This window comes from Leucoraja erinacea, chromosome 4 (genome assembly GCF_028641065.1).
Source record: "Leucoraja erinacea ecotype New England chromosome 4, Leri_hhj_1, whole genome shotgun sequence".
In the NCBI taxonomy this organism is placed as follows: Eukaryota; Metazoa; Chordata; class Chondrichthyes; order Rajiformes; family Rajidae; genus Leucoraja; species Leucoraja erinaceus.
Window position 1 is genome coordinate 11,310,428 of NC_073380.1, and position 26,036 is coordinate 11,336,463.

General features: G+C 44.6%; 1 protein-coding gene across 2 annotated transcripts in view; it reads left to right on the forward strand.

The window, feature by feature from the left end:
• LOC129696145 (RNA-binding Raly-like protein) overlaps positions 1-26,036 on the forward strand; it is a 772,459-nt gene that overhangs the window by 544,374 nt on the left and 202,049 nt on the right. The window contains exon 1 of one of the 2 annotated variants that reach the window (XM_055633662.1): positions 17,239-17,721. The exons of the other annotated variant lie outside the window; for it this stretch is intronic. Within the exon in view, the coding sequence (XP_055489637.1) occupies positions 17,553-17,721 (169 nt within the window). The 5' untranslated portion in view covers positions 17,239-17,552. Of the gene's footprint in view, positions 1-17,238; positions 17,722-26,036 lie in introns of those variants that run through there. 2 annotated transcript variants of the gene reach the window in all.

Sequence of the window (26,036 nt, forward strand, 5' to 3'; positions counted from 1 at the left end):
TCAGTCAAGACCTTTCTTCTAAGATCTTGTCAGAACTTTTCTAGTCAGGACTCTCTAATTCTTGGTTGTTGTGAAGATTCAATCATTTTTCTCCTGTCCACAAAAGAAAGCAGATGGCTTTGTCTCCACTGAACCGTTCCAGAAAACCATTGAATGTCACCTTACAGCATCTTTAAATGTTCCATGTAGCTTTGGCCTCAGTTTGTTAGGCCCCATAATTGTTGTCATTGTAGACATCTCTCACACACACACATACAGTCACCAAAACTCCAATCCATTCCTTTTTAGTTTAGTTTAGTTTATTGTCACAGTGAAAAGCTTTTGTTGCATGCTAAACAGTCACCGGAACAGAATTATGGGGTTATCCCACTTAGGTGATTTTTCAGGCAACTGGCAAGTAAAAACGGGCAACTGGAACGGCAACTATCAGAGTGGAACACACACACATCGCAGGCAGGGGACAGGGCAAGCGGGGGGAGCGCTGTCTGAAATTCACACGGTGCAAAGCCAAGGTGATACAGACACACACCGCGATGAAGAGGAAGGTTGGCGCTGTAATTAAGGCGGCTAAGCACAGTGGACAATATGTCCTTTAAAAGAGGGGGGGAGAGAGGGGGGAAAGTGGGGGGCAAGGGGAGGAGAAGGAGGGAGAAGGAGTGGAGACAACTTTTAAGAAGCCAGTCAACTTTTAAGAATTCGGACGAGAGAGAGATACACGGCTGTGAAGCTCGGCGGACATTTAACATTACCGGTCGGTTATCCTTGGTTCGGAAAACCACTGCTTATGTTTTTTCTCCACAATGAGCCAATGAAATTCACCGGTCAGCACCGGCTACAATCTACAAGAACCTACGAGAACCTTCGACCTCCTGGCAACCCATTAGGACCTCCTGGCGACCCACCTACGGCACGAGAATTCTAGCTACTCTCCATTGCGGCTTCATTCTAGAAGTCGGCGCTAATTTTTCAACATGTTGAAAAATTCATGGTGACCATAATGAGGCCGCGACTAGTTTCCAGAATGTGGGAACACCTCATGACCATGAAGGCAACTCCCTGGCAACCACCCGTGAACATGTGGCGACCATGTGGCGACTGCATAGTCTCCTGCAGTTGCCTAAAAAGTCGCCGAAATTGGACAAGTCCATTAGGAGCAGAATTAGGCCATTTGGCCCATCCAGTCAACTCCACCAAGATAGATCCTGGCTGGTCTATCTTTCCCTCTCAACCTCATTCTCCTGCCTTCTCCCCATAACCTTTATTACCATTACCAATCAAGAATCTCCGCTTTAAAAATACTCAATGACTTGGCTTCCACAACCGTCTGTGGCAATTAATTCCCCAGCCTCATTGCCCAATTACTAAGCAAATTAAATAGATTCAGCTTTATCTGCAAAATTCTGATGAATATTAGGAAACTACGATCTGCATAATTTATTAGTCCAAATTAATAATGCTAGTTACAATTAATTAATTATAAAAGCTGAGTGTTTCATTGAAAGCAGATTTCAGGAGGCACAGTGGCGCAGTGGTAGAGTTGCTGCCTTACAGTGCCAGGGACCCGGGTTTGAACCTGACCACGGGTGCTTGTCTGTACGGTGTTTGTACGTTCTCCCCATGACCTGCGTGGGTTTTCTCCTGGATCTCTGGTTTCCTCCCACACTCCAAAGGCGCACAGGATTGTAGGCTAAATGGCTCGGTAAATTGTAAATTGCCTCCAAGTGGGTGTAGGGCTAGTGCTAGTCGTCTACTTTCGTGTCCATCTTCCATGTTTCAAATGTTGACGTTGCTGTCATTGTCCGTCCTGAGAAGGACGCAAGCTTCCGGCGACAATCAATGGGAGCCGTCACATGTTGCAATAGGTGATGGTGATAGCGGAATTAGCTCAGCATACTTCCAGTTTCCAGCCCTGCGGTGTGGACGCTTCTGCTATGGGGCCATAGTGCTAGTGCATGCGGGGATCGCTGGTCGGCGCGGTCTCGGTGGGATGAAGGGCCTGTTTCCGCGCTGTATCTCTAAACTAAATAACTAAGGGGTCACAGCTTAAGGATAAGGGGGAAATCCTTTAAAACCGAGATGAGGAGAACTTTTTTCACACAGAGAGTGGTGAATCTCTGGAACTCTCTGCCACAGAGGGTAGTTGAGGCCAGTTCATTGGCTATATTTAAGAGGGAGTTAGATGTGGCCCTTGTGGCTAAAGGGGATCAGGGGGTATGGAGAGAAGGCAGGTACGGGATACTGAGTTGGATGATCAGCCATGATCATATTGAATGGCGGTGCAGGCTCGAAGGGCCGAATGGCCTACTCCTGCACCTAATTTCTATGTTTCTAAATTAAACTAGACTTCAGGAGGTGTTCTCCCACAGCTTAAATAGAAGGGCCATTTGGCCCTTCGAGCCAGCACCACCATTCAATATGATCATGGCTGATCATCCAAAATCAGCACCTAGTTCCATCTATTTCCCCATATCCCTTGATTGAGGGAGTGCAGCGTAGGTTCACAAGGTTAATTCCCGGGATGGCGTGACTGTCACATGATGAAAGAATGGAACGGCTGGGCTTGTATTCACTGGAATTTAGAAGGATGAGTGCGGATCTTATATAAACATATACAATTATTAAGGGATTGGACAAGCTAGATGCAGGAAACATGTTTCCGATGTTGGGGGGCCATTTAGAACTGAGAGGAGGAAAAACGTGTTCACCCAAAGAGTTGTGAATTTGTGGAATTCTCTGCCTCAGAAGGCAGTGGCGGCCGATTCACTGGATGCATTCAAGAGAGGGAGTTAGATAGAGCTCCTATGGCCAGCGGAATCAAAGGATATGGGGATAAGGCTGGGACGGGGTACTGATTGTGAATAATCAGCCAAGATCACGTTGAATGGAGGTGCTGGCTCGAAGGGCCGAATGGCCAACTCCTGCACCTATGTTCTATGTATCTATGTACCTATGATTATTTAAGCCCCAAGAGCTAAATCTAATGCCCCTGTTCCACTTAGGAAACCTGAACGGAAACCTCTGGAGACTTTGTGCCCCACCCAAGGTTTCTGTGCGGTTTCCCAGAGGTTCCCCGAGGTTTTTGTCAGTCTCCCTACCTGCTTCCACTACCTGCAACCTCCGGCAACCACCTGCAACCTCCGGGAACCGCAAGGAAACCTTGGGTGGGACGCAAAGTCTCCAGAGGTTTCCGTTCAGTATTCCTAAATGGGACAGGGGTATAACTCTCCCTTGAAAACATCCAGTGAATCGACTTCCACTGCCTTCTGTGGCAGAGAATTTCACAGATTCACAACTCTCTGGGTGAAAAGGTTTTTTTCTCATCCCAATCCTAAATGCCTACCCCTCATTCTTAAACTGTGACCCCTGGTTCTGGACTCCACCATCATCGGGAACATTTTTCCTGCATCTAGCCTGACCAATCCTTTAAGAATTTTACATGTCTCTATAAGATCGCCTCTCATCATTCTAAACTGCAGTGAATACAAGCCCAGTCGACCCATTCGTATTTCAGTCCCTACATCCTGGGAATTAACCTGGTCTCAGAGGCCATCTTCCTCTCGAGTCAGTTTCATATTCTCAAGACTCCTCAGGGAAATGGTTTCTTTCAACAGCACAACCAGAACAAAACTCGCAGTTGATTAAACAGAGAGATAGGAGAGGGGCCAATAGAGCTAGGCCTGCAGGGGATTCTATACTTGGAGGCAGCAGCCCTGGAATTTATGTGGTTACAGGTACAAGTCTGGGACAGTATACCTCTTTGATACCAGGATGAAGGTTAACATTGAAGGTTATCAGTGAAAATTCTGGAGAGTAAGGGTGAACAGCCAGACATCTCTAAACTAAACTAAACTAAACATGGTATTCGTTTTGCTGCTCCAAATCTGTAACGGTGATATTGGTAGAAAAAACAGAATAGACCTGCATGCAGATTTTAAGGAGATAGGAAAGAGATTGGGAAGTAAGACGTCAATACCAATATTCTACAGACGTTACACTTTAGAGATACAGCGTGGAAACAGGCCCTTCGGCCCACCGAGACTGTGCCGACCTGTGATCCCCGTACATTGGCACTATCCTACACACTAAGGACAATTTACAATCTTTACCAAAGCTAATTAACCTACAAGCCCGTGCATATTTGGAGTGTGGGAGGAAACTGGAGCATCCAGGGAAAGCCCATGCGGTTACGGGGAGAACGTACAAACTGCATCGTCGTGCCATCCATTTAGTTTAGTTTAGTTGATTTAGTGTATCGAGGTACAGTGAAAAGCTTTTGTTGCATGCTAACCAGTCAGCGGAAAGACTATGCATGATTACAATCGAGCCATCCAGTGTGCAGTTACACGATAAAAGGAATAATGTTTAGTTTCGATTAGTTTAGTTTAGAGATGCAGCACTGAAACAGGCCCTTCGGCCCACCGAGTCCGCACTGACCAGCGATCCCCGTACACACTAACACTATCCTACACACACTAGGGACAATTTCCAATTTTACCGTGCCAATTAGCCTACAAACCTGTACGTCTTTGGCGTGCCAGAGGAAACATTAGTGCAAGGTAAAGTCCAGGAAAGTCCAATTAAATATAGTCCAAGGGTCTCCAGTGAGGTAGAAAGTAGCTCAGGACTGCTGTCAAGTTGTTGATAAGATGGTGGAGTTGCCTGATAACAGCTGGGATCCCAGCCTAAGGAAATTACTTAGGCCCCAAGTAGAAGGAGTAATATTGAGGACAAATGGGAAACTTCAACTAGGTAAACGTAAACTGGAATAGCAATAACATCAGGGACAAAGAGAGAAATGTATTCAAAGGAAAACAATTAATCTGAACATTTGAGCCTCAATGAGCAAGGTGATATACTAAGTATCAGTCGTGGGAAATAAGTCAGGTCCAGGTAAATTGGACCCGCTGAGTTAGTTTGGTCTAGTTTAGTGATACACTGTGGAAACAGGCACTTTGGCCGACTGAGTCCACGCTGACCAGTGATCCCCGCACATGAACACAATCCTACACACACGAGGGACAATTTACATTTATACTAAGCCAATTAATCTACATAATTGTGCATTTCTTTGGAGTGGAGGAGATCTCGGAGAAAACCCATGCAGGTCACGGGGGGAACGTACAAACTCCGGGCAGACAACACCCGTGGTCGGGATCGAACCCGGGTCTCTGGCGCTGTAAGTGCTGTAAGGCAGCACCTCTACCACTGCGCCACCGTGCTGCCCATAAATAAACCAGCACCTGCAGTTCCTTCCTATGCAGCAGTTCTCTGAGTTTGATTGTATGTTTAGAGGGGATGATGGTGTTGAATGAGAGCTGTAGTTGGTGAACAGCAGCCTGATGTATGTGTTCTTATTGTCCAAGTGGGCCAGTGCAGAGTGGAGAGCCATTAGTGCCTCTTCATTTACCTGATGGTCTTATAGAGGCCGTCGTTGGAATTAATTTACGGCCCTCTTTCACCAGACTTTGAACGTCCGAGATTTGGCCCTCGGTAGATTGTGAACCCCCTGGTTCATCCAAAGCCTCTGGTTAGAGAACACTTTGATGGTTTTGGTGGGATCACACTCCTCCACACATTTCCTCATAAAGTTGGTAACAACAGGTGGCATATTTGTTCAGGTTTGTTGCCGAGTCCTTGAAGGGTGGCAGGGTAGCTCAGTGGTACAGTTGCTGCCTTACAGTGCCAGAGGCCCAGGATCGATGCTGACTACGGGTGCTGTGTGTATGGAGTTTGCATGCTCTCCCCGTGACCTGCGTGGGTTTTCTCTGAGATCTTCGGTTTCCTCCCACACTCCAAGGACGCAGAAATGTGTCGGTTAATTGGCTTGGCATAAGTGTAAATTGTTCCTGGTGAGTGTAGGATAGTGTTCATGTGCGGGGATCGCTGATTTGCGCGGATTCGGTGGGACGAAGGGCCTCTTTAAGCACTGTATCTCCAAACTACGCTAAACTAAGCACTGCTCAATCCACCAACCCTAAGCAATCCTGGAGTCGTTTATCTGCCTCCCCAGGTACTATCGCAGGTACTATCGCAACATTTAGACAGGTTACATGGATAGGACAGGCAACCTCTCCAGCTCTGCACAGTCCTCACCTCTGGAGCTGCCCTCTTCAGTCCCAGCCTAGACACAGGTAGAAGGAGCACTGCCAGGTGGTCCGATTTGCCAAAGTGAGATGGATCAAGAGGCATCTCTGATGTTGGAGTGGCAGTGGTTAATCCTCTTGTACTGCAGGAAATGTGTTGTTGGGAGTTTGGACATGACTTCTTCAAAGTGACCACGTTGAAGTCCCTGGCCATGATGAGGAAGCTGTCGGGGTTTGGCATTTAGTGTTTGTTGATCACAGCGTGCAGCTCCTCCAGTGCAAAGCTAGGGCAACATGTGGACCACAGTCATGATAATGGAGGGGAATTCCCTAGGGATATGGAAGAGGTGGCACTTCCCCTCCAGCTATCATGGCAATCCTAATCCTCTTCTAATTGCCACAGAAGGCAGTGGAGGCAAATTCACTGGATGTTTTCAAGAGAGAGATAGATTTAGCTCTTAGGACTAACGGAATCAAGGGATATGGAGAAGGCAGGAGATCAGCCATGATCATATTGAATTATCAGCCATGATCATATTGAATGTCAGGGCTGGCTCAAAGGGCCGAATGGCCTACTCCTGCACCTATTTTCTGTTTCCCTGCAGACTCTCCAATCGCACATGTCCGTTAATACCCCCATGATTTTTATCATCAGTTACTCCAGTAGTGATGATTTGCAAAGGCAACTAGAATTGAGCATTCCATCTTTGAATGGCGAAGGGTTCTCACTTAATATTCTTCATGAGTTGTGTAAAATATTGCATCAACTTAACGCATATACCTATTGTTATGTGTAGACATGAGGAACTTCAGATGCAGGGGGAAACTCATTGAAACATACAGAATAATAAAAGGCATAGTGGATGTGGAAAGGATGTTTCCACTGGTGGGAGAATCTTGGACCAGAGGTCACAGCCTCAGAATTAAAGGGTGAGGGCTTCATTACCACTGAGGGCTGTTGATATCCAAGTCAGTGGATACTTTTAAGGCAGAGATAGACAAGTTCTTGATTAGAACGGGTGTCAAGGGTTATGGGGAGAAGGTAGGAAAATGGGATTAGGTGGCAGAGATCAGCCATGATTAAATGTGGAGTAGACTCGATGGAACGAATGGCCAAATTCGACTACAATAACTTGTGAACTTGTGCTGGAATCTTGAGCATGTGTAGTTTAGTTTAGAGATACAGCGCGGAAATAGGCCCTTTGGCCCACCAAGTCCGCACCGACCAGCGACCCCCACACACTAACACTATCCTACACACACTAGGGACAATTTACATTTGCACCAAGCCAATTAACCTACAAATCAGTAGGTCTTTGGAATGTGGGAGGAAACTAAAGATCTTAGAGAAAACCCACGCTGGTCATGGGGAGAACGTGCATACTCCGTAAAGACAGCACCCGTAGTCAGGATCAAAGCCGTGTTTCTGGCACTGTAAGGCAGCAGCTCTACTGCTCCGCCACTGTGCTGTGTGGTCTCCTCAACTCAGTGTAGTTTTCCCAACAAGATTCTGCTTGATGTGAGGTGACAAATCTGTGCCAAATGCTTTATAGAAGAATAATGGAAAAGTGTTTGGAAACAAGTACCTTGAAATGTCCACGCACTCCGGTTAATCAATTCAACATAGATCGATTACAATGGAAAGATGCTCATGCATCATAATTGATCTATTATTGCACTGAATAGCAATGGCAGGATTTAATTGTGTACTGAAAGCTGGCAGACAGTCAACCCATTGCAACTGCATTAATTTAAAGATTTCAAATAACAAATTATCCTCATGCAATTGCACAAAGTTAAACTTCAATCACGCAAACAAACTACTGCTGGTGAAAGTGCTCCTATAACATTTAAGTTCCAGGAATTAGACCCAGACATGATGAAGAGTAGTAAATTGTCCCTAGTGTGTACGGACTAAAAAGTTGGGATAACATAAAACTGATGTGTGTACAAAATCATGAGAGGAATAGATTGTGAAGATGCACAGAGTCTCTTGCCCAGAGAAGGGGAATCGGGAATCAGAGCATGTAGGTTTAAAATGAGTAGGGGGGGGAGAATTTAATAGAAACCCGAGGGGTAACCTTTTCACGGAAAGGGTGGTAGGTGTAGGGAATGAGCTGCCGGAGGAGGTAGTTGAGGCAGGTATTATCGCAACGTTTAAGAAACATTTAGACAGGTACATGGATAGGACAGGTTTAGAGGGATATGGGCCAATTGCAGGCAGGTGAGACTGGTGTAGATAGGACATGCTGGGCGGTGTGGGCAAGTTGGGCTGAAGGGCCTGTTTCCACGCTGTAAGACTTCATGACTCGGTGATGTGAAGGGGTGATCGATCGTCGGGTTGGACGGTGAGCTGAAGGGCCTGTATCTCGAAACAACTAAATTTCCAAGTTAGGATTGTGTGTGATTTGGAAATGAACCTGCATAGTTTAGTTTACTTTAGAGATACAACATGGAAACAGGCCCTTCGGCCCACCTAATCCATGTCGTTCATTCACACTAGTTCTATGTTATACCACTTTTGCATGAACTCCCTACACTCGGGGCAATTTACAGAGGCCAAATAATCTACAAATCCACACAATTTTGGGATGTGAATGCAAATTAGAGTACGCACAAGAAACCCACCAGAGAATGTGCAAACTCCACACAAACAGCACCCGAGATCAGGATCGAACCCGGGACTTCAGAGCTGTGAGGCGGCGGCGGCACCAGCTGCGCCCTTGTGTCCATTGATATTTTCCAGGTTTGGGAGCAGCCAGGCAATTTTTCCGGTAGTACAGTGTGCACTGGAGTTAAGATGCTGCTGCATCTGTGGAATGCATCTAGATGCATCAGGGTGGTGAATCTGCAGAATTCTTTGCCACAGAAGGCAGAGAGATAGATTCTTGATTAGTATGAGTGTCAGAGGTTATGGGGAGAGATAGATCAGCCATGATTGAATGGCGGAGTAGACAGCGCGGAAACAGGCCCTTCGGCCCACCGGGTCTGCGCCAACCAGCGATCTCCGCACGTTCACACCATCCTACACCCACTAGGGATCATTTTTGCATTTATCAAGCCAATTAACCTACAAACCTGTACGTCTTTGGAGTGTGGGAAGAAACTGAAGATCTCAGAGAAAACCCACGCAGGTCACGGGGAGAACGTACAAACCCCGTACAGACAGAACCCGTAGTTGGGATTGAACCTGGGTCTCCGGCGTAGCATTCACAATGAGGAAGCAACTCCCTGTGCCACCGTGAGTGCCAAAGTACTAATTCTACTCCTATCACTTATGATCTGACCTTGCACTTTGCCCTGGACCTGAGATTGACCCTGAGGACATTCTGTATGTCACCAGCACAGGGTCGACAGTTACACTCTGTAACTGGCCATACAGTTTCACTGCAACCGTAGTTGGACCATTCATTTGAATGAGAGCACCAACCATCTTTAAGAAATCAACTTTAACTATTTAAATTTATTTTTTATAATTTTATATTTATTTGTTCAAATAGTTGTTTTATTGTGTTTTATATTTATTACTTAATTTTTAAATATTTAGTATTTTTTTAAAATGCAAATCAATTTCAACTGCATTGATATATCTCCGAGCATCAGTTTAGTTTAGTTTAGTTTGGGGATACAGCGTGGGAACAGGGCCTTCGACCCACCGGGTCCGCGCCGACCAGTGATCATCCCGTACACTAACACTATCCGACACTCACTAGGGAGAATTTACAGTTTTTTTTAACCAAACCAAATTAACCTACAAACCTGTACGTCTTTGGAGTGTGGGAGGAAACTGAGGCACCCGGAGAAAATCCATGCGGTCACAGGAGGAACAGATTAACTCCATACAGAGTGCACCTGTAGTCAGGATCGAACCCGGGTCTCTGACGCTGTAAGGCAGTAACTCTATCGCTGCACCACCGTGCCACAATCAAGGGTCTTTAAAAACTGTGTGAGAGACTTTAATGGGACAAACCGTCAATGGTCTTCAGGCTGGTGGCAAACTTCAGTACGCAATAAATTTTGGTTTAGTCACCATTGGGGGCTAATCTGCTTTCAGGGAAATCACAGACCAGGGTTTAGTGCTGTTGGGAGCACATTGGGTGTGAAAGATTAGCGGGGCTTTGAGGCTAAAGGAGGAGATCAGAGAAGAAAATCCAACAGGTCAGATCAAACACGACTTGTTTCAATGTCCAAATGCTGGGATGGTTGACCGCTGACAAACAGAACATCTGAAGAAGACTCACAACCCGAAACGTCGCATATTCATGTTTTCCTGAGATGCTACCTGGCCTGCTGTGCTATTCTAGCACTCTGTGTTTCCATCCTTTGTCTCCTACCATTGTATCTTTGGACGCAATTTACACTAAATACTAGACTAAATGAGGGAGGGCTGGTCCACCAGTGCAATATTCCACCTCTCCACCAATCAATATTGGTGGCCAGTGTGGGGGGGGGGGGGGGGGGGGGGGAGCGCTTTCTGGAGTACTAGTATGGGTGTTGTGGACTGATGGTACAGGTTTCCAGAGGGCTAGCATGGACAGTGTGGGCCGAATGGATTATTGGGGTGGCAGCTCAGTCACTCAGGCCTGGTGGGCTGGAAGCTCAAAAACTGTCAGAAATTCTGCTACAAACAGGTGAGAGACTCTGTGTGAGAGAGAGAGAGAAGGGGGAGAGGGTGGAGAATCAATTTTCAACATTTTTCATCTTTTTCTGCGGATCACAGCAATAAAGGAGGAAAGTCTATCCTGGCCTGGATCTCACAGGGAGTCAATGAAGGGAGGGAGAAAAATACTGGGGTGAGGTTTAATACTTGAAGGGGGAATACTTACTGAAGGGCCGAAGGGACTCCTCCTGGGCTAATACAGGCCTGATGGGCCGAAGGTGCTCTTTTAAAAAAAAATCTGAGTGAAATCTCAGTGAAAGTCACTTTTTCTGGACTTTTCCTGGCCTGGCACGAGCATTTTGGGCCAAAATGCTCCTCCATGGCGAATAGGGGCAATCTCAAACTCTAGCTCATCATCATGGAGCCACCATTTCCTTTAACCTATTTTTGTGCTAATTTCCATGCAAAAAGAAAATTCCATTCCCAGAAGATGGCACAGCGGTAGACTTGCTGCCTTACAGCAGCAGGGAACCAGGTTCGATCCTGACTACAGGTGCAGCACGAACGGAGTTTGTACATTCTCCCCGTAACCTGCGTGAGTTTTCCCTGGAATCTCCCGTTTCCTCCCACACTCTAAAGACGTACAGGTTTGCAGGTTAATTGGCTTTGGTAAAATTTGTTCCGAAATTGTCCCCAGTGTGTGTAGCGTTAATGTACAGCGATCGCTGGTCAGAGCGGATTCGGTCGCCTGTTTCCGCACTGTATCTCAAAATTAAACTAAATGTTTGCACGCGCTAGAGGCAGGATACATGTTCCCGATGTTGGGGGAGTCCAGAACCAGGGGCCACAGTTTAAGAATAAGGGCTAGGCCATTTAGAACGGAGATGAGGTAAAACTTTTTCACCAAGAGAGTTGTGAATCTCTGGAATTCTCTGTCTCAGAAGGCAGTGGAGGCCAATTCTCTCGATTTCAAGGGAGAGTTAGTAAGAGCTCTTAAAGATAGCGGAGTCAAGGGATATGGGGAAAAGGCAAGAACGGGGTACTGATTGTGGATGATCAGCCATGATCACAGTGAATGGTGGTGCTGGCTCAAAGGGCCGAATGGCCTACTCCTGCACCTATTGTCTATTATCTATTGTCCATTGAATAATGTTTCAAGCCTTCAGCAAAAAAAACTCGTCAAATTGCTTTGAAAACTCATTTACACGCAAGGTATTCATAACCATTCAACAATGCATTAACAGGAGAGGAATACAAGAGGCCTAGTCAAAGGACGGAATGTAGAATTCAGCCAGATTTTCCATTTCCTGCTAGCTTGAGCAGATAACAGTGTTTGCTTAATTTAGCAATTTAACTTACTCTAAAGCTTTTAATTACTGCTGACGTCTTTGTCCTCTCTGTGCAACCTTGTTGTAAGTTACCATTGTGCACTTTTTTGGTTCAGGTTGAAGAAGCAACAATTACAGCTGGCACCAAGTCTAATTATCATTGTGATATGCAACAAAGGTTACTTTGAACAAAATCGTGGAACATCAACGTTTTCTGCCCTTGCTCATGTCACTATGTAATGTAATAATACTCCATTCTTCTAAGGAACGTGGTTTGAGAAAGATTTAATATTCCCACCTTCATTAATGTGTCCGATGAATAGCTAAATAATGGATTATTTGGTTCTGTGTTAGAAATTATATATTTCTTGAAGGATGTGCATCACGAGCTGCATATCCTTCGTCGCACGTCTGTTAAGATCTACCTACCTGAACTCCCGGTGGCTCAGCTACCTACCTGAACTCCCGGTGGCTCAGCACTTCAACTCCCCCTCCTGTTCCCAATCCGACCTCTCTGTCCTGGGTCTCCTCCATTGCCAGAGTGAGCAACACCGGAAATTGGAGGAACAGCAACTCATATTCCGCCTGGGTTGCTTGCGTCCGGATGGCATGAACGTTGAATTCTCCCAATTTTGCTAGCCCTTGCTGTCTCCTCCCTTTCCTTAACCCTCGAGCTGTCTCCTCCCATCCCTCCGCCCTTGGGCTCCTCCTCCTCCCTTTTTCCTTCCTTCTCCCCCCCACCCCCCATCAGTCTGAAAAAGGGTTTTGGCCCAAAACGTCACCTATTTCCTTCGCTCCATAGATGCTGCTGCACCCGCTGAGTTTCTCCAGCATTTTTGTGTACCCAAGATCTACCAATGTGCTTTCAATCAGTTTTGTTTGTTTCCGAATTCCCCTTGAGTTTTGAAAAAACGAAATCACTATTTTTAAATTTTTGCAGCTCGTGCCAGCATTTAGTTTCAGGTCAATTATAGAAATAATTACTTGGAAATGTGACTGGCCATGGAGTCATAGAGTCAACACAGCACAGAAACAGGCCCCTCAGCCCAACTTGCCAATACTGACCAATATGCCCCATACAAGCTAGTCCCATTTGCCCACGTTTAGCCCATATCCTTTTAAACCTTTCTTATCCATGTACCTGTCCAAGTATCTTTTAAATGTTGTTACTGTACCTGGCTCAATTACTTCCTTTAGCAGCTCATTCCATAAACCCAGTGAAAAAGTTGCCTCTCAGGTTCATATTAAATCTTGCCCCTCTCACCTTAAACCAATATCCTCTGGTTCTTGATTCTCTTACCCTGGGTAAAAGACTATGCGTTCACCCTCTCTATTCCCCTCATGATCTTATACAGCTCTATAAGATCACCGCTCTGCCTCCTGTGCTCCAAGAACTAGAGACCTAGCTTGTCCAACCTCTCCCTATAGCTCAGCCCTTCAAGACCTGGCAATATCCTCGTAAATCTTTTCTGCACTTTTTCCAGCACTCTAGTCATGAAAACTTAGACAATTAAATTATGATAAACATAGTTTATATGCTGTTTCCTCTCGAGAAATATGAATGTTGACATTGAAGATCTAGGAAGATATTTGCACTGTATTTATGCAGATGGTTTTACCTTGGTGGAAACACAAGTTTAAGTTTTTAATCTGTTGTAGTTTGCTAATGTTGAAGCTCTTTCCACAAGAGAGTGCCATTAGTCTAGTAGTGTATAATCTTATTCCTTTTGCTCAAATCAGCCTGATGTCGTAGGGCGGCACGATGGCGCAGTGGTAGGGTTGCTGCCTTACAGCGCCAGAGGCACAGGTTCGATCCTGACTGCGGGTGCTGTCTGTATGGAGTTTGTACGTTCTCCCCGTGACCTATGTGGGTTTTCTCCGGGCGCTCCGGGTTTCTCCCACACCCAAGATTGACAGATTGTTCCCTGTGTGTATAGGGTAGTGTTAGTGTACGGGGATTGCTAGTCGGTGCAGACTTGATGGGCCGAAGGGCCTGTTTCTGCACTGTATCTCTAAGCTAATCTAAACATGAAAGAGTCAACTTAGTTGTGCAGATGAAGATTCTATTCATCCTCCTCAATTCTTTTTATGCTCTAGTGCAATAAACAGTGAAATTACCTAATAAACATAAAAATCTCTAATTAGTGTTGTGTATCTCTGCTTCATCTAGCAGGCTCCATTAAAATCACATTTAAATCCATTTATAGAATTTCTGATGCTCGACATATTGCTGATGATTCATTATTATGTAAGTCGATTACATCAATATATTCACGATTCAGATCCCATTACATCCAACAGTTCGGACAGTTAAAATTACGTTGTCATCAGTGAACTTAAATGAAGCATCAATATCTGAACTCTTTGGGGAATACAATGCCTTTACATTTACCTTCAATTGTCTAAATGCGGCTGTTGTCATTTGCTTGCGAATGACCAGTGAAGGGATAGGAAGATCGGTAGATGCTGATTTAAATCGAAGATAGACACAAAATGCTGGATTAACTCAGCGGGACAGGCAGCGTCTATGGAGAGAAGAAATGGGTGACGTTTCGGGTTGAGACCTTTCTTCAGACTGAACATCACGGGAAAGGGCAACGGGAGATATAGACGATGATGCAGAGAGATATAGAACAAATGAATGAAAGATATGCAAATAACGATGCCAAAGGCAACGGGCCATTGTTAGCTGTTTGTTGGGTGAGAACGAGAAGCTGGTGCGACTTGGGTGGGGGAGGGATGGAGAGAGAGGGAATGAATGCAGGGGTTACTTGAGAAATTAGAGAACAATTTAGAGAAATCAATATTCGTGCTGCTGGATTGCAAGCTGGTCAAGCGAAATATGAGATGCTTTTCCTCCAATTTGCATTTATCCTCACTCTGACAATAGGAGTAACATCTATTTAAACACTGCATCAGGCTTAAAGTCAAAGTTGAACATGCACTTAGAATAAAAATAATTTAGAATTGATTTCTGATTAGAGAGCATTCTAAAGAATTGATGTTCAGATACTACCAGACGAGAATGAGGAACAAAGAGTTATGGGCAAAATACATCAGCATAGATATTGGCTTGATTCTCCAATTAAAAGATCAGTGCAGAAACTTGTTGGTCAAATGTCTTCTTCATTAATCCTTTGAATAGCCAGAACTATCATTTTTACATGATTATGTGCAATTATACATTGGGGTAGTGACCGATTCCATTGGGTAAAGTGTGGAATACTCCCATTTCACTCCTGCCATCAGGAACATATAGGAGCTTGAAAATTGTAACATCCAGGTTCAAGAGAAGCTTCTTCGCAAGTTATAGGAGTAGAATTAGGCCATTCAGCCCATTGAGTCTACTCTGCCATTCAATCATGGCTTATCTCTGCCTACAACCATCAGGCCTTCGTCCCTACAACTATCAGGCCGTTAAACACTACAACCTCCAAAAGCTTGGGGGCATTATTTTTGTTTTTGCACTATTATTGTTTGTTTGTAATAAATATATATACAATACACAGAGTATTAAGCAAGTAAAAAAGCCATTGTTCGGATTTGGGACATATGACATTAAAACACCTCAGAAGTTCATAAGTGCTGAGGCTCTATAAGGCACTGGTAAGGCCACATTTGGAATATTGTGAGCAATTTTTGGCACCGCTTCTGAGGAAGGATGTGCTGGCTCTGGAGAGGGTCCAGAGGAGGTTTTCAAGAATGATCCCAAGAATGAGTAGGTTAACCTATGATGAACATCGGCACTGGATCTATACGCGCTGTAGTTTAGAAGAATGAGGGGGTACCTCATTGAAACGTACAGAATAGTGAAAGGCTTGGATCGAATGGATGTGGAGAAGATGTTTCCACCAGTGGGAGAGTCTAGGACTAGAGGTCACAGCCTCAGAATTAAAGGACGTTCTTTTAGGAAGGAGATGAGGAGAAATTTCTTTAGTCAGAGGGTGGTGAATCTGTGGAATTCTTTGCCACATTGGCTGTGGAGGCCAAGTCAGTGGATATTTTTAAGGCGGAGATAGATAGATTCAGAGGTTATGGGGAGAAGGCAGGAGAATGGTTAGGAGGGAAATATAGATCAGCCATGATTGAATGGCAGAGTAGACTTGATGGGCCGAATGACCTAATTTTACACCTATCACTTATGACGTTATGGCCTTATGAGCCATTATAAGCCATTATATTTTATAAGCCATTTGGCCCATCAAGTCTACTCCACCAATTGAGCCTCTTTTTGTCTCTTGAACTGTTGTGGCAGACATGATCGATTGAATGACATTGTGTCCTGTGTCATTCAATGTTAAAATGTGTTGCTATCTCATCTGACGACATGTTACTCAATATATAAACATTGTGAAGTAATGTTTCACATTCTACAAGATTATTTTTCTCCATTGTAGTGCACCCAACATAGTAACCCATTATCTCTGATCAAGAGTATCACTCAATTACCTCCCTCCAACTAATAAGGTCATAAGTCATATGGTCATAAGTGATCGGAGCAGATTTAGGTTATTCAGCCCATCAAGTCTACCCCACCATCCTAATATGGCTAATAATCTCTCTCTCCTAACCCCATACTCCTGCCTTATCCGCATAACCCCCGACACCCGCACTAATCAAGAATCTATCTATCTCTGCCTTAAAAATATCCACTGACTTGGCCTCCACAGCCTTCTGTAGCAAAGAGTTCTACAGGTACACCCCATCTCACCTTATAACTACGCCCTCTAGTGTTTGACATTTCCTTCCTGGGGAAAATGGTTCTGACGGTCTCCCCGAGTCTGCCTCTCTTTTATATAATTCCTTCAAATCTACCAAGGATTATTTTGCTTGGTTTATTTTACAACCCAGTGATAGGAACGTTGATTTCTCTAATTTCAAGTAATCACCCCTCAATATACTAGTTCCACTGTTCGCATCCCTGTATCTCTTTGTTATCACCTCTTCTCCAGACAACAACGGGCTATTGTGGGCTCCACATGGTCATCTGTTGCCGGCTCGTTTGTTCTGGCCTTTTCCTCCCCCCAGTCCCTTCCCCTCTACTCTCAGTCTGTAAAAGGGTCCCGACCCGAAAGGACACCCATCCTGTTTCTCCAGAGATGCTGCCTGACCCGCTGAGTTACTCCGGCACTCTGTGTCTATCTTAGAGGAGGTGGGTGGATCTTCGTCACTGAATCAAGCGTAGGCATTTGGAAATGAGCCTGGGTTTTTTATTTTAAATCAGTCCGGCTCCGGAGTTAACTCGCATGTAAAATATTTCCTTCGCCCGATTCCGAATGCATTAACTGTTGATGACACCGCCAGCTCGGTGCTCTGTGAAATTGCACATAAATTGTATTCAGTAATGAACTCTGCTTGAAACATCACTTAGAGCGGTGCGAAACGCTGTTCCACGAAGTTACATTTAACAGGGCTCCAATGCAACGTTAGGGTTTAAGATTCTGTGGAAGCATAAATGATTTGAGGCGAACTGAGCAAGGTTGCAGAAAAGAGCCGCTTACTCCCCTGGCGAATGGTATCACCCTGGCGTTCTGCTGTTAGATGACTGGCTACTCTCTGTCGCTGAGTGCAGTTACAGGCTCCCCCGAACAAAAAAAGACAGGAGCAGAATTTCCATTCAGTGTGTCCCGGAGTGCGTTTGTTGAAGGAGGGAATCTGGACCCGCTTAGAATGAGTATGGTTAAAGGCAGACGCCGCAACAACCAGAGATGTAAGTATAAACGCTGGAACAACAACGACAACACAATTGAAGGCAATGGAGGCAATTGCCCTGCAGTCAAATGTTTGTTTCAATTACGTGGATCGAATCGAGAACTGAGGGTAAACTAATGGTCAGGACACAGATATTTCTGAGCCAGGTGGGCAGTTCATGTTTGCGGAGAAAGGAACTGCAGATGCTGATTTACACCGAAGATAGACACAAAATGCTGGAGTAACTCAGCGAGACAGGCAGCATCTCTGGAGAGAAGGAATAGGTGACGTTTCGGGTCGAGACCCTTCCCTTGTTCAGTTTGTGTTATATAAAACTCTCCCTCGCTTTATTGACTGGGTTAAGTGTATCGAAGTATCTATCAGAACTTTAAACGACTTGTCGCCGAGAAACTTGTATTGAGAATTTAAAAAAAAACACACGATAATCGCGATTAATATCCGCGTCTGTTGCCATTGTGAATTACGCCGTGTGTTTTGTCTTATACTCGGGTAAACGTTAGGGAGTAGGGGTGAGATTTATTTTTTGGGGTGGGGGGGGGGGGTAAATGTTGCAACAGCTTCGTCGTTTTAAAAGGATGGAACATGAAATTGTGCCTTTGAGAACTGAAGGGAGGAAAGTCGAGAAGGGAAAATGATGAACCTTGTCATTTAGCTTGGAATCACTGAAATAGCGAATGCAATGATTATGTTCGCCACAGCGCAACTGCCGTCCCGCGAACTTCATTTACTTACAGTGGATGCAACCCACAGGAGTGGTAGTGCAATCAACTGAAAATAATACGGTGAAATGTATCTTTAGACTTTAGAGATACAGCGTGGAAACTGTTACCCTTCGGCCCACCGCGTCCGTGCCGACCAGCGATCCCCGTGTACTAGCACTATCCTACACACTAGGACTAGGACTTTTTTTTCTTCATTGTAAATTATCCAATCGAAATCAATTATTAACCTACAAACCTGTACGTCTTTGGAGTGTGGGAGAGAACCCAGCAGGTCACTGGGAGAAGGTACAAATCCCGTACAGACAGCACCCGTGGCCAGGATCGAACCCGGGACCCTGGCGCTGTAAGGCAGCAACTCTACCACTGTACCGCCGTGCCGCCTTTAATCTGCAAGAGAATGTTTTCAATTGAGATGAATACAGTAGTTGCTGCAGCGCCTCTTGGTAAACTGGGCTAGTTTTCACACCGGTCTCTGAACAAATACATAGCAGCTGTGCCCTCTTTCAATTGAATGAGACCGCGGGTTGATAACGCTGAGAGCACAATTCAACCCATTTCTGTGATAACTTTTGTCGGCAGGCATCTAATCTTGAAAGAAATATAAAAGGCACGGTGCTGGGAGATACTGATGCAAAGGATTACCAACGAGCAAAAAAAAATTGTATTTTACATAGAGCGAGAAAGCCATTTTATTCAAGACTTGAAATGTAGTTGCAACAGTACACAATACGATGGCACGGTTGGGCAGCGGTAGAGTTGCAGCGCCGGAGACACGGGTTCGGTGGGCCGAATGGCCTGTTTCCGCGCTATATCCGCGCTAAACTAAACGAAACTGCCTTAGTTGCTAGATTTTGTTTTGAAATGTTTCTGACAAAAACATTTATCTATGTTGGCAGTGAGGTTCTGCATGAAGATATGTTTCCTATTAACTGTTTCTGGATTAATACATTTGATACATATAATGCGGATACTGTTATACACTTGAGATTATTCAAAGAAAAAAGGTTGCAGAATTGTAAAACTCATTTGTATTCATTATGCATTCACTGTTTTTGAGTTTTGAAATGTGAACTAGACTGCCTCCAGATTTATGCTTTAAAATAATGAGTGAGAAACATTGGGATGAGGCTTTGGAAGTTGGAACATTTAATCTTATGCCTTGATAGACACAAAATGCTGGAGTAACCCAGCGGGACAGGCAGCATCTCTGGAGAGAAGGAATGGGTGATGTATCGGGTTGAGATCCTTCTTCAAAGTATCTGAAGAAGGGTCTCAACCCGGAATGCCACCCATTCCTTTCCTCCAGAGATTCTGCCTGAACCGCTGAGTTATTACTCTGGCATCTTGTGTCTATCTTCGATGTAAACCAGCATCATACGTTTTTGGATACAGTAATATATCACGCTCCACGTTCAACAAATGAGGTAGGAAGAATTAACCTGACCTCATGGATTATAATGAAAGCAGCATTCATGCTATTTGTTTAATTCGATGACTTTGGTATGAAGATAATGTTGTCCAGCCTTGTCATCAGAGGGCCATGAGGGAAGGGGAAGACCAATGGACATTGGAGGACCCGACTGGGAGGAGAACAAAGGGGAACTTGGCACGGGGATACTTTATAACTTTGTAAGCCCCCTGTATGGGCAACTATTTGTATACCTTGGGTATTCAAGCAAAGAATTTCAGAATTTCACTGTGACAATAAAGTTTTCATTCTTTCATACATCCATTCATCCATGGGCTGGGCAGAGATACAGCTTCTCGCCTGTACTTCTGAAAGCAGTCGACACGAGCTGCAATCCATTTCAGCCTGGCCGTGTCAGTCCCCCGGGTTGCCAAACATTTTAACTCCTCTTCCCATTCCCACATTGACCTTTCTGTTCTAGATCTCTTTGCTGTCAGAGTGAGGCCACACGCAAATTGGAGGAATATCTATCACCTCCTATTTCACTTGGGCAGTTTATAACCCAGCGGCATGAATATCAATTTCGCTAATTTCAAGTAAGCCTTGCATCCCCTCGCTCTCCGTCCCTCCCCACCCCAATTGTCCTGCTAGTTTTACTGTTCGCATCTGGATATCCCTTCATTATCACCTTTTCCACAGCCAACAATGGACCATTGTGGGCTCCACCTTTCCTTGATCATTGGTGCCGGCCAGTCAAGTGCAGAAGCAGGTGTGTCTTGCACAATCATACGATGCCTTACTCGGATTGCATCCCACCTCAAGTGCTGCATGTAGTTTTGGTTTCTTCAGGGAAGGGCTGTTCTTGTAATGGAGGCAGAGCAGCACAGGATGACCAGACTGATTCTTGAGATTGCAAGATGAACAAGAGTTTAGCTCAGTTCAGACCATATTCCTTGGGGGCGAGAAGAATGAGAGCAGTTCTTGCAGAAGAGTACAAAATTCTAAAAATAATTTAGGAAGGAACTGCAAATAGATTCATAGGGTCAGAGTGATACAGTGTTGGAACAGGCCCTTCAACCCAACTTGCCCACACCGGCCAACATTTCCCAGCTATACTATATCTGCCCACATTTGGTCCATATCCCTCCAAACTTATCCAATCCATGTACCTATCTAACTGTTTCTTAAATGTTGGGATAGTCCCTGCCTCAACTACCTTCTCCGGCAGCTTGTTCCATTCATCCACCACCTTTTGTATGAAAAAGCTACCCCTCAGATTCCTTATAAATCTTTTCCCCTTCACCTTGAACCTATGTCCTCTGGTCCTTGATTCACCTACACTGAGCAAGAGACTCAGTGCATCTACCCTGATCTATTCCTCTCATGATTTTATACAGCTCAACCATACTCATCCTCCTGCACTGCAAGGAATAGCGTCCTAGCCTATCCAACCTCTTCAAACAGCTCAGACCCTCTAACCTGGTTTATACTGAAGGTAGTCACAAATTGCTGGTGTAACTCATCTCTGGAGAGAAGAAATAGTTGACACTTCAGGTCAAGACGCTTGTTCAGACCGAGCCAGGGGAGAAGGAAAGGAGAAGTGCAAAAGGGTACAGAACAAATCGGAGCCGGCACCATTGACTCAGAAAGGTGGAGCCCACGATGGTCCATTGTTGACTGTGGAAGTTCTAAAGGAACGTCCTTTAATTCAAAGACTATAACCTCTAGTTTAATTTAGTTTAGTTTAGTTGAGTTGAGAGATACAGCATGGAAACAGGCCCTTCGGCCCAACGGGTCCGCGCCGACCAGCGATCCCCACATATTAGCACTATCCTACACACACCGGAGCCAACTTTTACATTTACCAGTGGGAGGAATCCGAAGATCTCGGAGAAAACCCACGCAGGTTACGGGGAGAACGTACAAACTCCATATGGACAGCACCCGTAGTCGGGTTTGAACCCGGATCCCTGGCGCTGCAAGTGCTGTAAGGCAGCAACTCTACCTCTGTGCCACCGTGCCGCCCTCTAGTCCTAGACTCTCCCACTAGTTGAAACATCCTCTCCTCATCCACTCTATCCAAGCCTGTGGGAGAAGAATTGAAAAGGGGACTCCCGCCACGTGATGCCCACTTAATCAATGTTGTTGTGAAGCATGGGGTAGTGTGGATATCTGGCATAGCTTTGTGCTGTCAGTAATGAGAGAATAAGAACTGGTTGGATCAGAGGTGTAAAATATTATGAGAGGAATAGATTGAGTAGAGTCTTTTGCCCAGAGTAGGGAAATCAAGAACCAGAGGACATAGGTTTATGTTAAAGGGGGGGGGGGGGGATGATTTAATATGAACCTTTTTCACACAGAGTGTGCTGGGTGTATGGGAGGAGGTAGTTGAGGCACAACGTTTAAGAAACATTTGGACAGGTACATGGATCGGGCGGGTTTAGGTCATAAGGAATATGAGTAGAATTAGGACATTCAGCCTATTAGTCAAGTCAAGTCAAGTTTATTTGTCACATACACATACGAGATGTGCAGTGAAATGAAAGTGGCAATCTACTCCGTCTACTCCGCCCATTCAATCATGGCTGATCTATCTCTCTCTCTCTCCTAATTTCATTCTCCTGCCTTCTCACCATAACCTCTGACACCTGTACTAATGTTTTCAAGAGAGAGAGAGATTAAGCTCTTAGGGCTAAAGGAATCAAGGGGAATTGGGGGAAAGCAGGAACGGGGTACTAATTTTAGATGATCAGCCATGTTCATATTGAATGGCGGTGCTGGCGAGAAGGGCCGAATGGCCTACTCCTACACCTATTTTTCTATGTTTCTAATCAAGTATAGAGGGATATGGGCCAAATGCTGAAAGGTGGGACTAGTGCAGATGGGCCATGTTGGTCGCTGTGGGCAAATTGGGCTGAAGGGCCTGTTTCCATGCTGTATCACTCTAGTTGGCTCAGTTCTGAATGGAACAAACAGGGACTCGCGCTCCTGGCTTTCTGTCGGAGAACTTCCAGATGACTTTGACCTCAAGCCAGTTGTTTTTGCCTCAATGTGTCCACATTGAAAATGAGTGCAGTTATCTCCAGCCTGGCTGGAGCCAGACTCCTAGAAGTTCATTGTCCTAGTTATGTTCAGAACATTAAAGCTACAGGGGAGATATTAAAATAGTCATTAATTAAAAATCTGCAAACGCACTAGAACTGGTGGCGACTGGAATCATGAGGAAATTATCTTGGAATGTTGATTGATGCATGCGTGCACATTTCTTTGGACTATGGATCAAAAATTGGATATGATTAAGAACACATGTAGCAGATCGAAATCTAGTAATTTTTAAGCTGAGTTAACTATTTGTTTGAAATAATAAACAGAATACAAGAGCAACAATAGCGACCAGTGTTCATTCCACAGAAGAGCTAATTTATACTGAAGATAGACACAAAATGCTGGAGTAACTCAGCGGGACAGGCAGCATCTCTGGAGATAAGGAATGGTGACGTTTTGGGTCGAAACCCTTCTTCAGGGGAGAGGGAGATACATAGATAAGGAAGTGTAAGGTGTGAAAATAGGACAAAGGGATTTAAGTCAAGGGAAATGCAAAATAGATCATTGTTATCTGGGAGAAGCTAACAACAAAGCAAACACAGATAACATGTAGTCGGAGACAGTAAGACTTGTTGGAGAACTGGGAAGGGCGAGAGATGGAGAGAGAGGGAAAGCAAGGGTTACTTGAAGTTAGAGAAGTCAATGTTCATACTGCTAGTAGACACAAAATGCTGGAGTAACTCAGCGGGTGAGGCAGCATCTCTGGAGAGAAGGAATAGGTGACGTTTCGGGTCGAGACCCTTCTTCAGACTGCTGGGGTGTGAACAGCCCAAGCAAAATATGAGGTGCTGTTCCTCCAATTTGCACTCTGACAATGGAGGAGGCCCAGGGCAGAAAGGTCAGTGTGGGAATGAGAGGGGGAGTTAAAGTGTTTAGCAACCGGTAAACATTTCTCATTTATACTTTCTGGGGGTGGGGAGGAGAGGAATTAATGATTCATTTACTTTGTCTCAAGAACAATTTCGTAATTTTTGAACTGAGTTAATTATTAGGTTGAAATAGTAAACAGAATACATAAGCAATAATAGGCTCTCGAAACAAAATGTTATCAAATCCAACATTCTGACCAACATTGCTACTGCAACATAATATTTAAAGACTGGGGATAAAATATCGTTTATAATGAACATGAGAAACATGAGTTTTATTTTATATCCAAACGGGCATTAATAGAAAATAAGACGAGATGGTCGTTTTCATAAATGCAGCCACAACCTGGAAATAAATCTCACACAATTGGATTAGTGTGGTCCTTGGTACAATAATCTATTAACGTTTGAAGACTAGGAATATAGTGTTAGAATGGACTGAAACTACTTCAGTACCATGTGGTAGAAATGGAGACACAAGGGATCTGGAATCTTGTAAGAAAAAATAAAGTGCTGGAGAAACTCAGTGGGTCAGGCAGCATCTGTGGAGGGAAATGGGCAGACTACAGTTGGTTGCCGACCCTGAGTTGTTGTGGCCTTTTCCTACCTCTAGCCCCCAATCCCCTCCTCTTTCAGTCTGAAGAAAGGTATCTTCTATATCACTCATTTCCCTCCCCCCTGACTCTAAGTCTGAAGAAGGGTCTCGACCTGAAACGTCACCCATCCTTTTTCTCTGGAGATGCTGCCTGACCCGCTGAGTTTCTCCAGCACTTTGTGTCAATCTTTGGTATAAACCAGTATCTGCAGTTCCTTCCTACACCTCCTGGACAACATTTCAGGTCGGGACCAATCTTCAAGACAGAAATGCTGCATTAACGGGAAACCTTAATTCTGTTTCCCTCTCCACAAATGCTACAAATCTGATGAATTTTAACAGCCTTTTCCAGTTTTTGTGCATTTGCAGGATTTTACTTTTCTGCCGGTAAAATAGTGTCTAGTTTAGGTTTGAACGCCGCCAATGATTACACATCATGACCATATACTTATTATTTCAATATATCATTTTTATAGAATGTTTTAGAAAGTGTTTCAATTTTGGTTTCCCATTAGAGTATGATTGATCTGTATCTCAACTGCATTTACTGGAGCTACTCAATCAATATATTTTTTATACCCTAACAAAATAAAATACATTGTGTTGCTTTAAAGCTTCCTGTTCCCTTCAGTTTAGTTTATTCAGCCGAGGTACAGTGAAAAGCTTTTGTTGCATGCCATTCAGTCAGCAGAAAGACAATACATGATAACAATCGATCCATTTACAGTGTATATTTATAGTAGATACATGTTAAGGGAATAAGGGAGTCGAGTATAGGAGCAAAGTCAAGTCAAGTTTATTTGCCACATACACATAGGGGATGTGCAGTGAAATGAAAAGTGGCAATGCTTGCGGACTTTGTGCAAAAAGACAAACAAACAAACAACCAAACAAACTATAAACAGAATGGAACAGAATCACATATTCTTTTACATATTAAATATTGTGGGCGGAAGGAAAAAGGGAAAAAAACAGCAATTAAAAAAAAAAAAAAAGCAGTAGAGTGATACAGTAAGGTTAGTCCCTGGTGAGATAGGAGTTTACAGTCCTAATGGCCTCTGGGAAGAAACTCCTTCTCAACCTCTCCGTTCTCACAGCATGGCAACGGAGGCATTTGCCTGAACGTAGCAGCTGGAACAGTCTGTTGCAGGGGTGGAAGGGGTCTCCCATGATCTTATTGGCTCTGGAGTTGCACGTCCTGATGTATAGTTCCTGCGGAGGGGCGAGTGAAGTTCCCATAGTGCGTTCGGCCGAACGCACTACTCTCTGCAGAGCCTTCTTGTCCTGGGCAGAGCAATTCCCAAATCAGATTGTAATATTTCCGGACAAGATGCTTTCCACAGCCGCTGAGTAGAAGCACTGGAGGATCCTCGGGGACACTCTGAATTTCCTCAATTGCCTGAGGTGGTAAAGGCGCTGCCTTGCCTTACTCACGAGTGCTGAGGCGTGTGATGCCCATGTCATATCCTCGGAGATGTGGACTCCCAGGTATTTAAAGCAGTTCACCCTATCCACAGTATCCCCATTTATCCGCAATGGAGTGTACGTCCTCGGATGATGTGCCCTCCTAAAGTCCACGATCAGCTCCTTAGTTTTTTTGATGCTCAAGAGGAG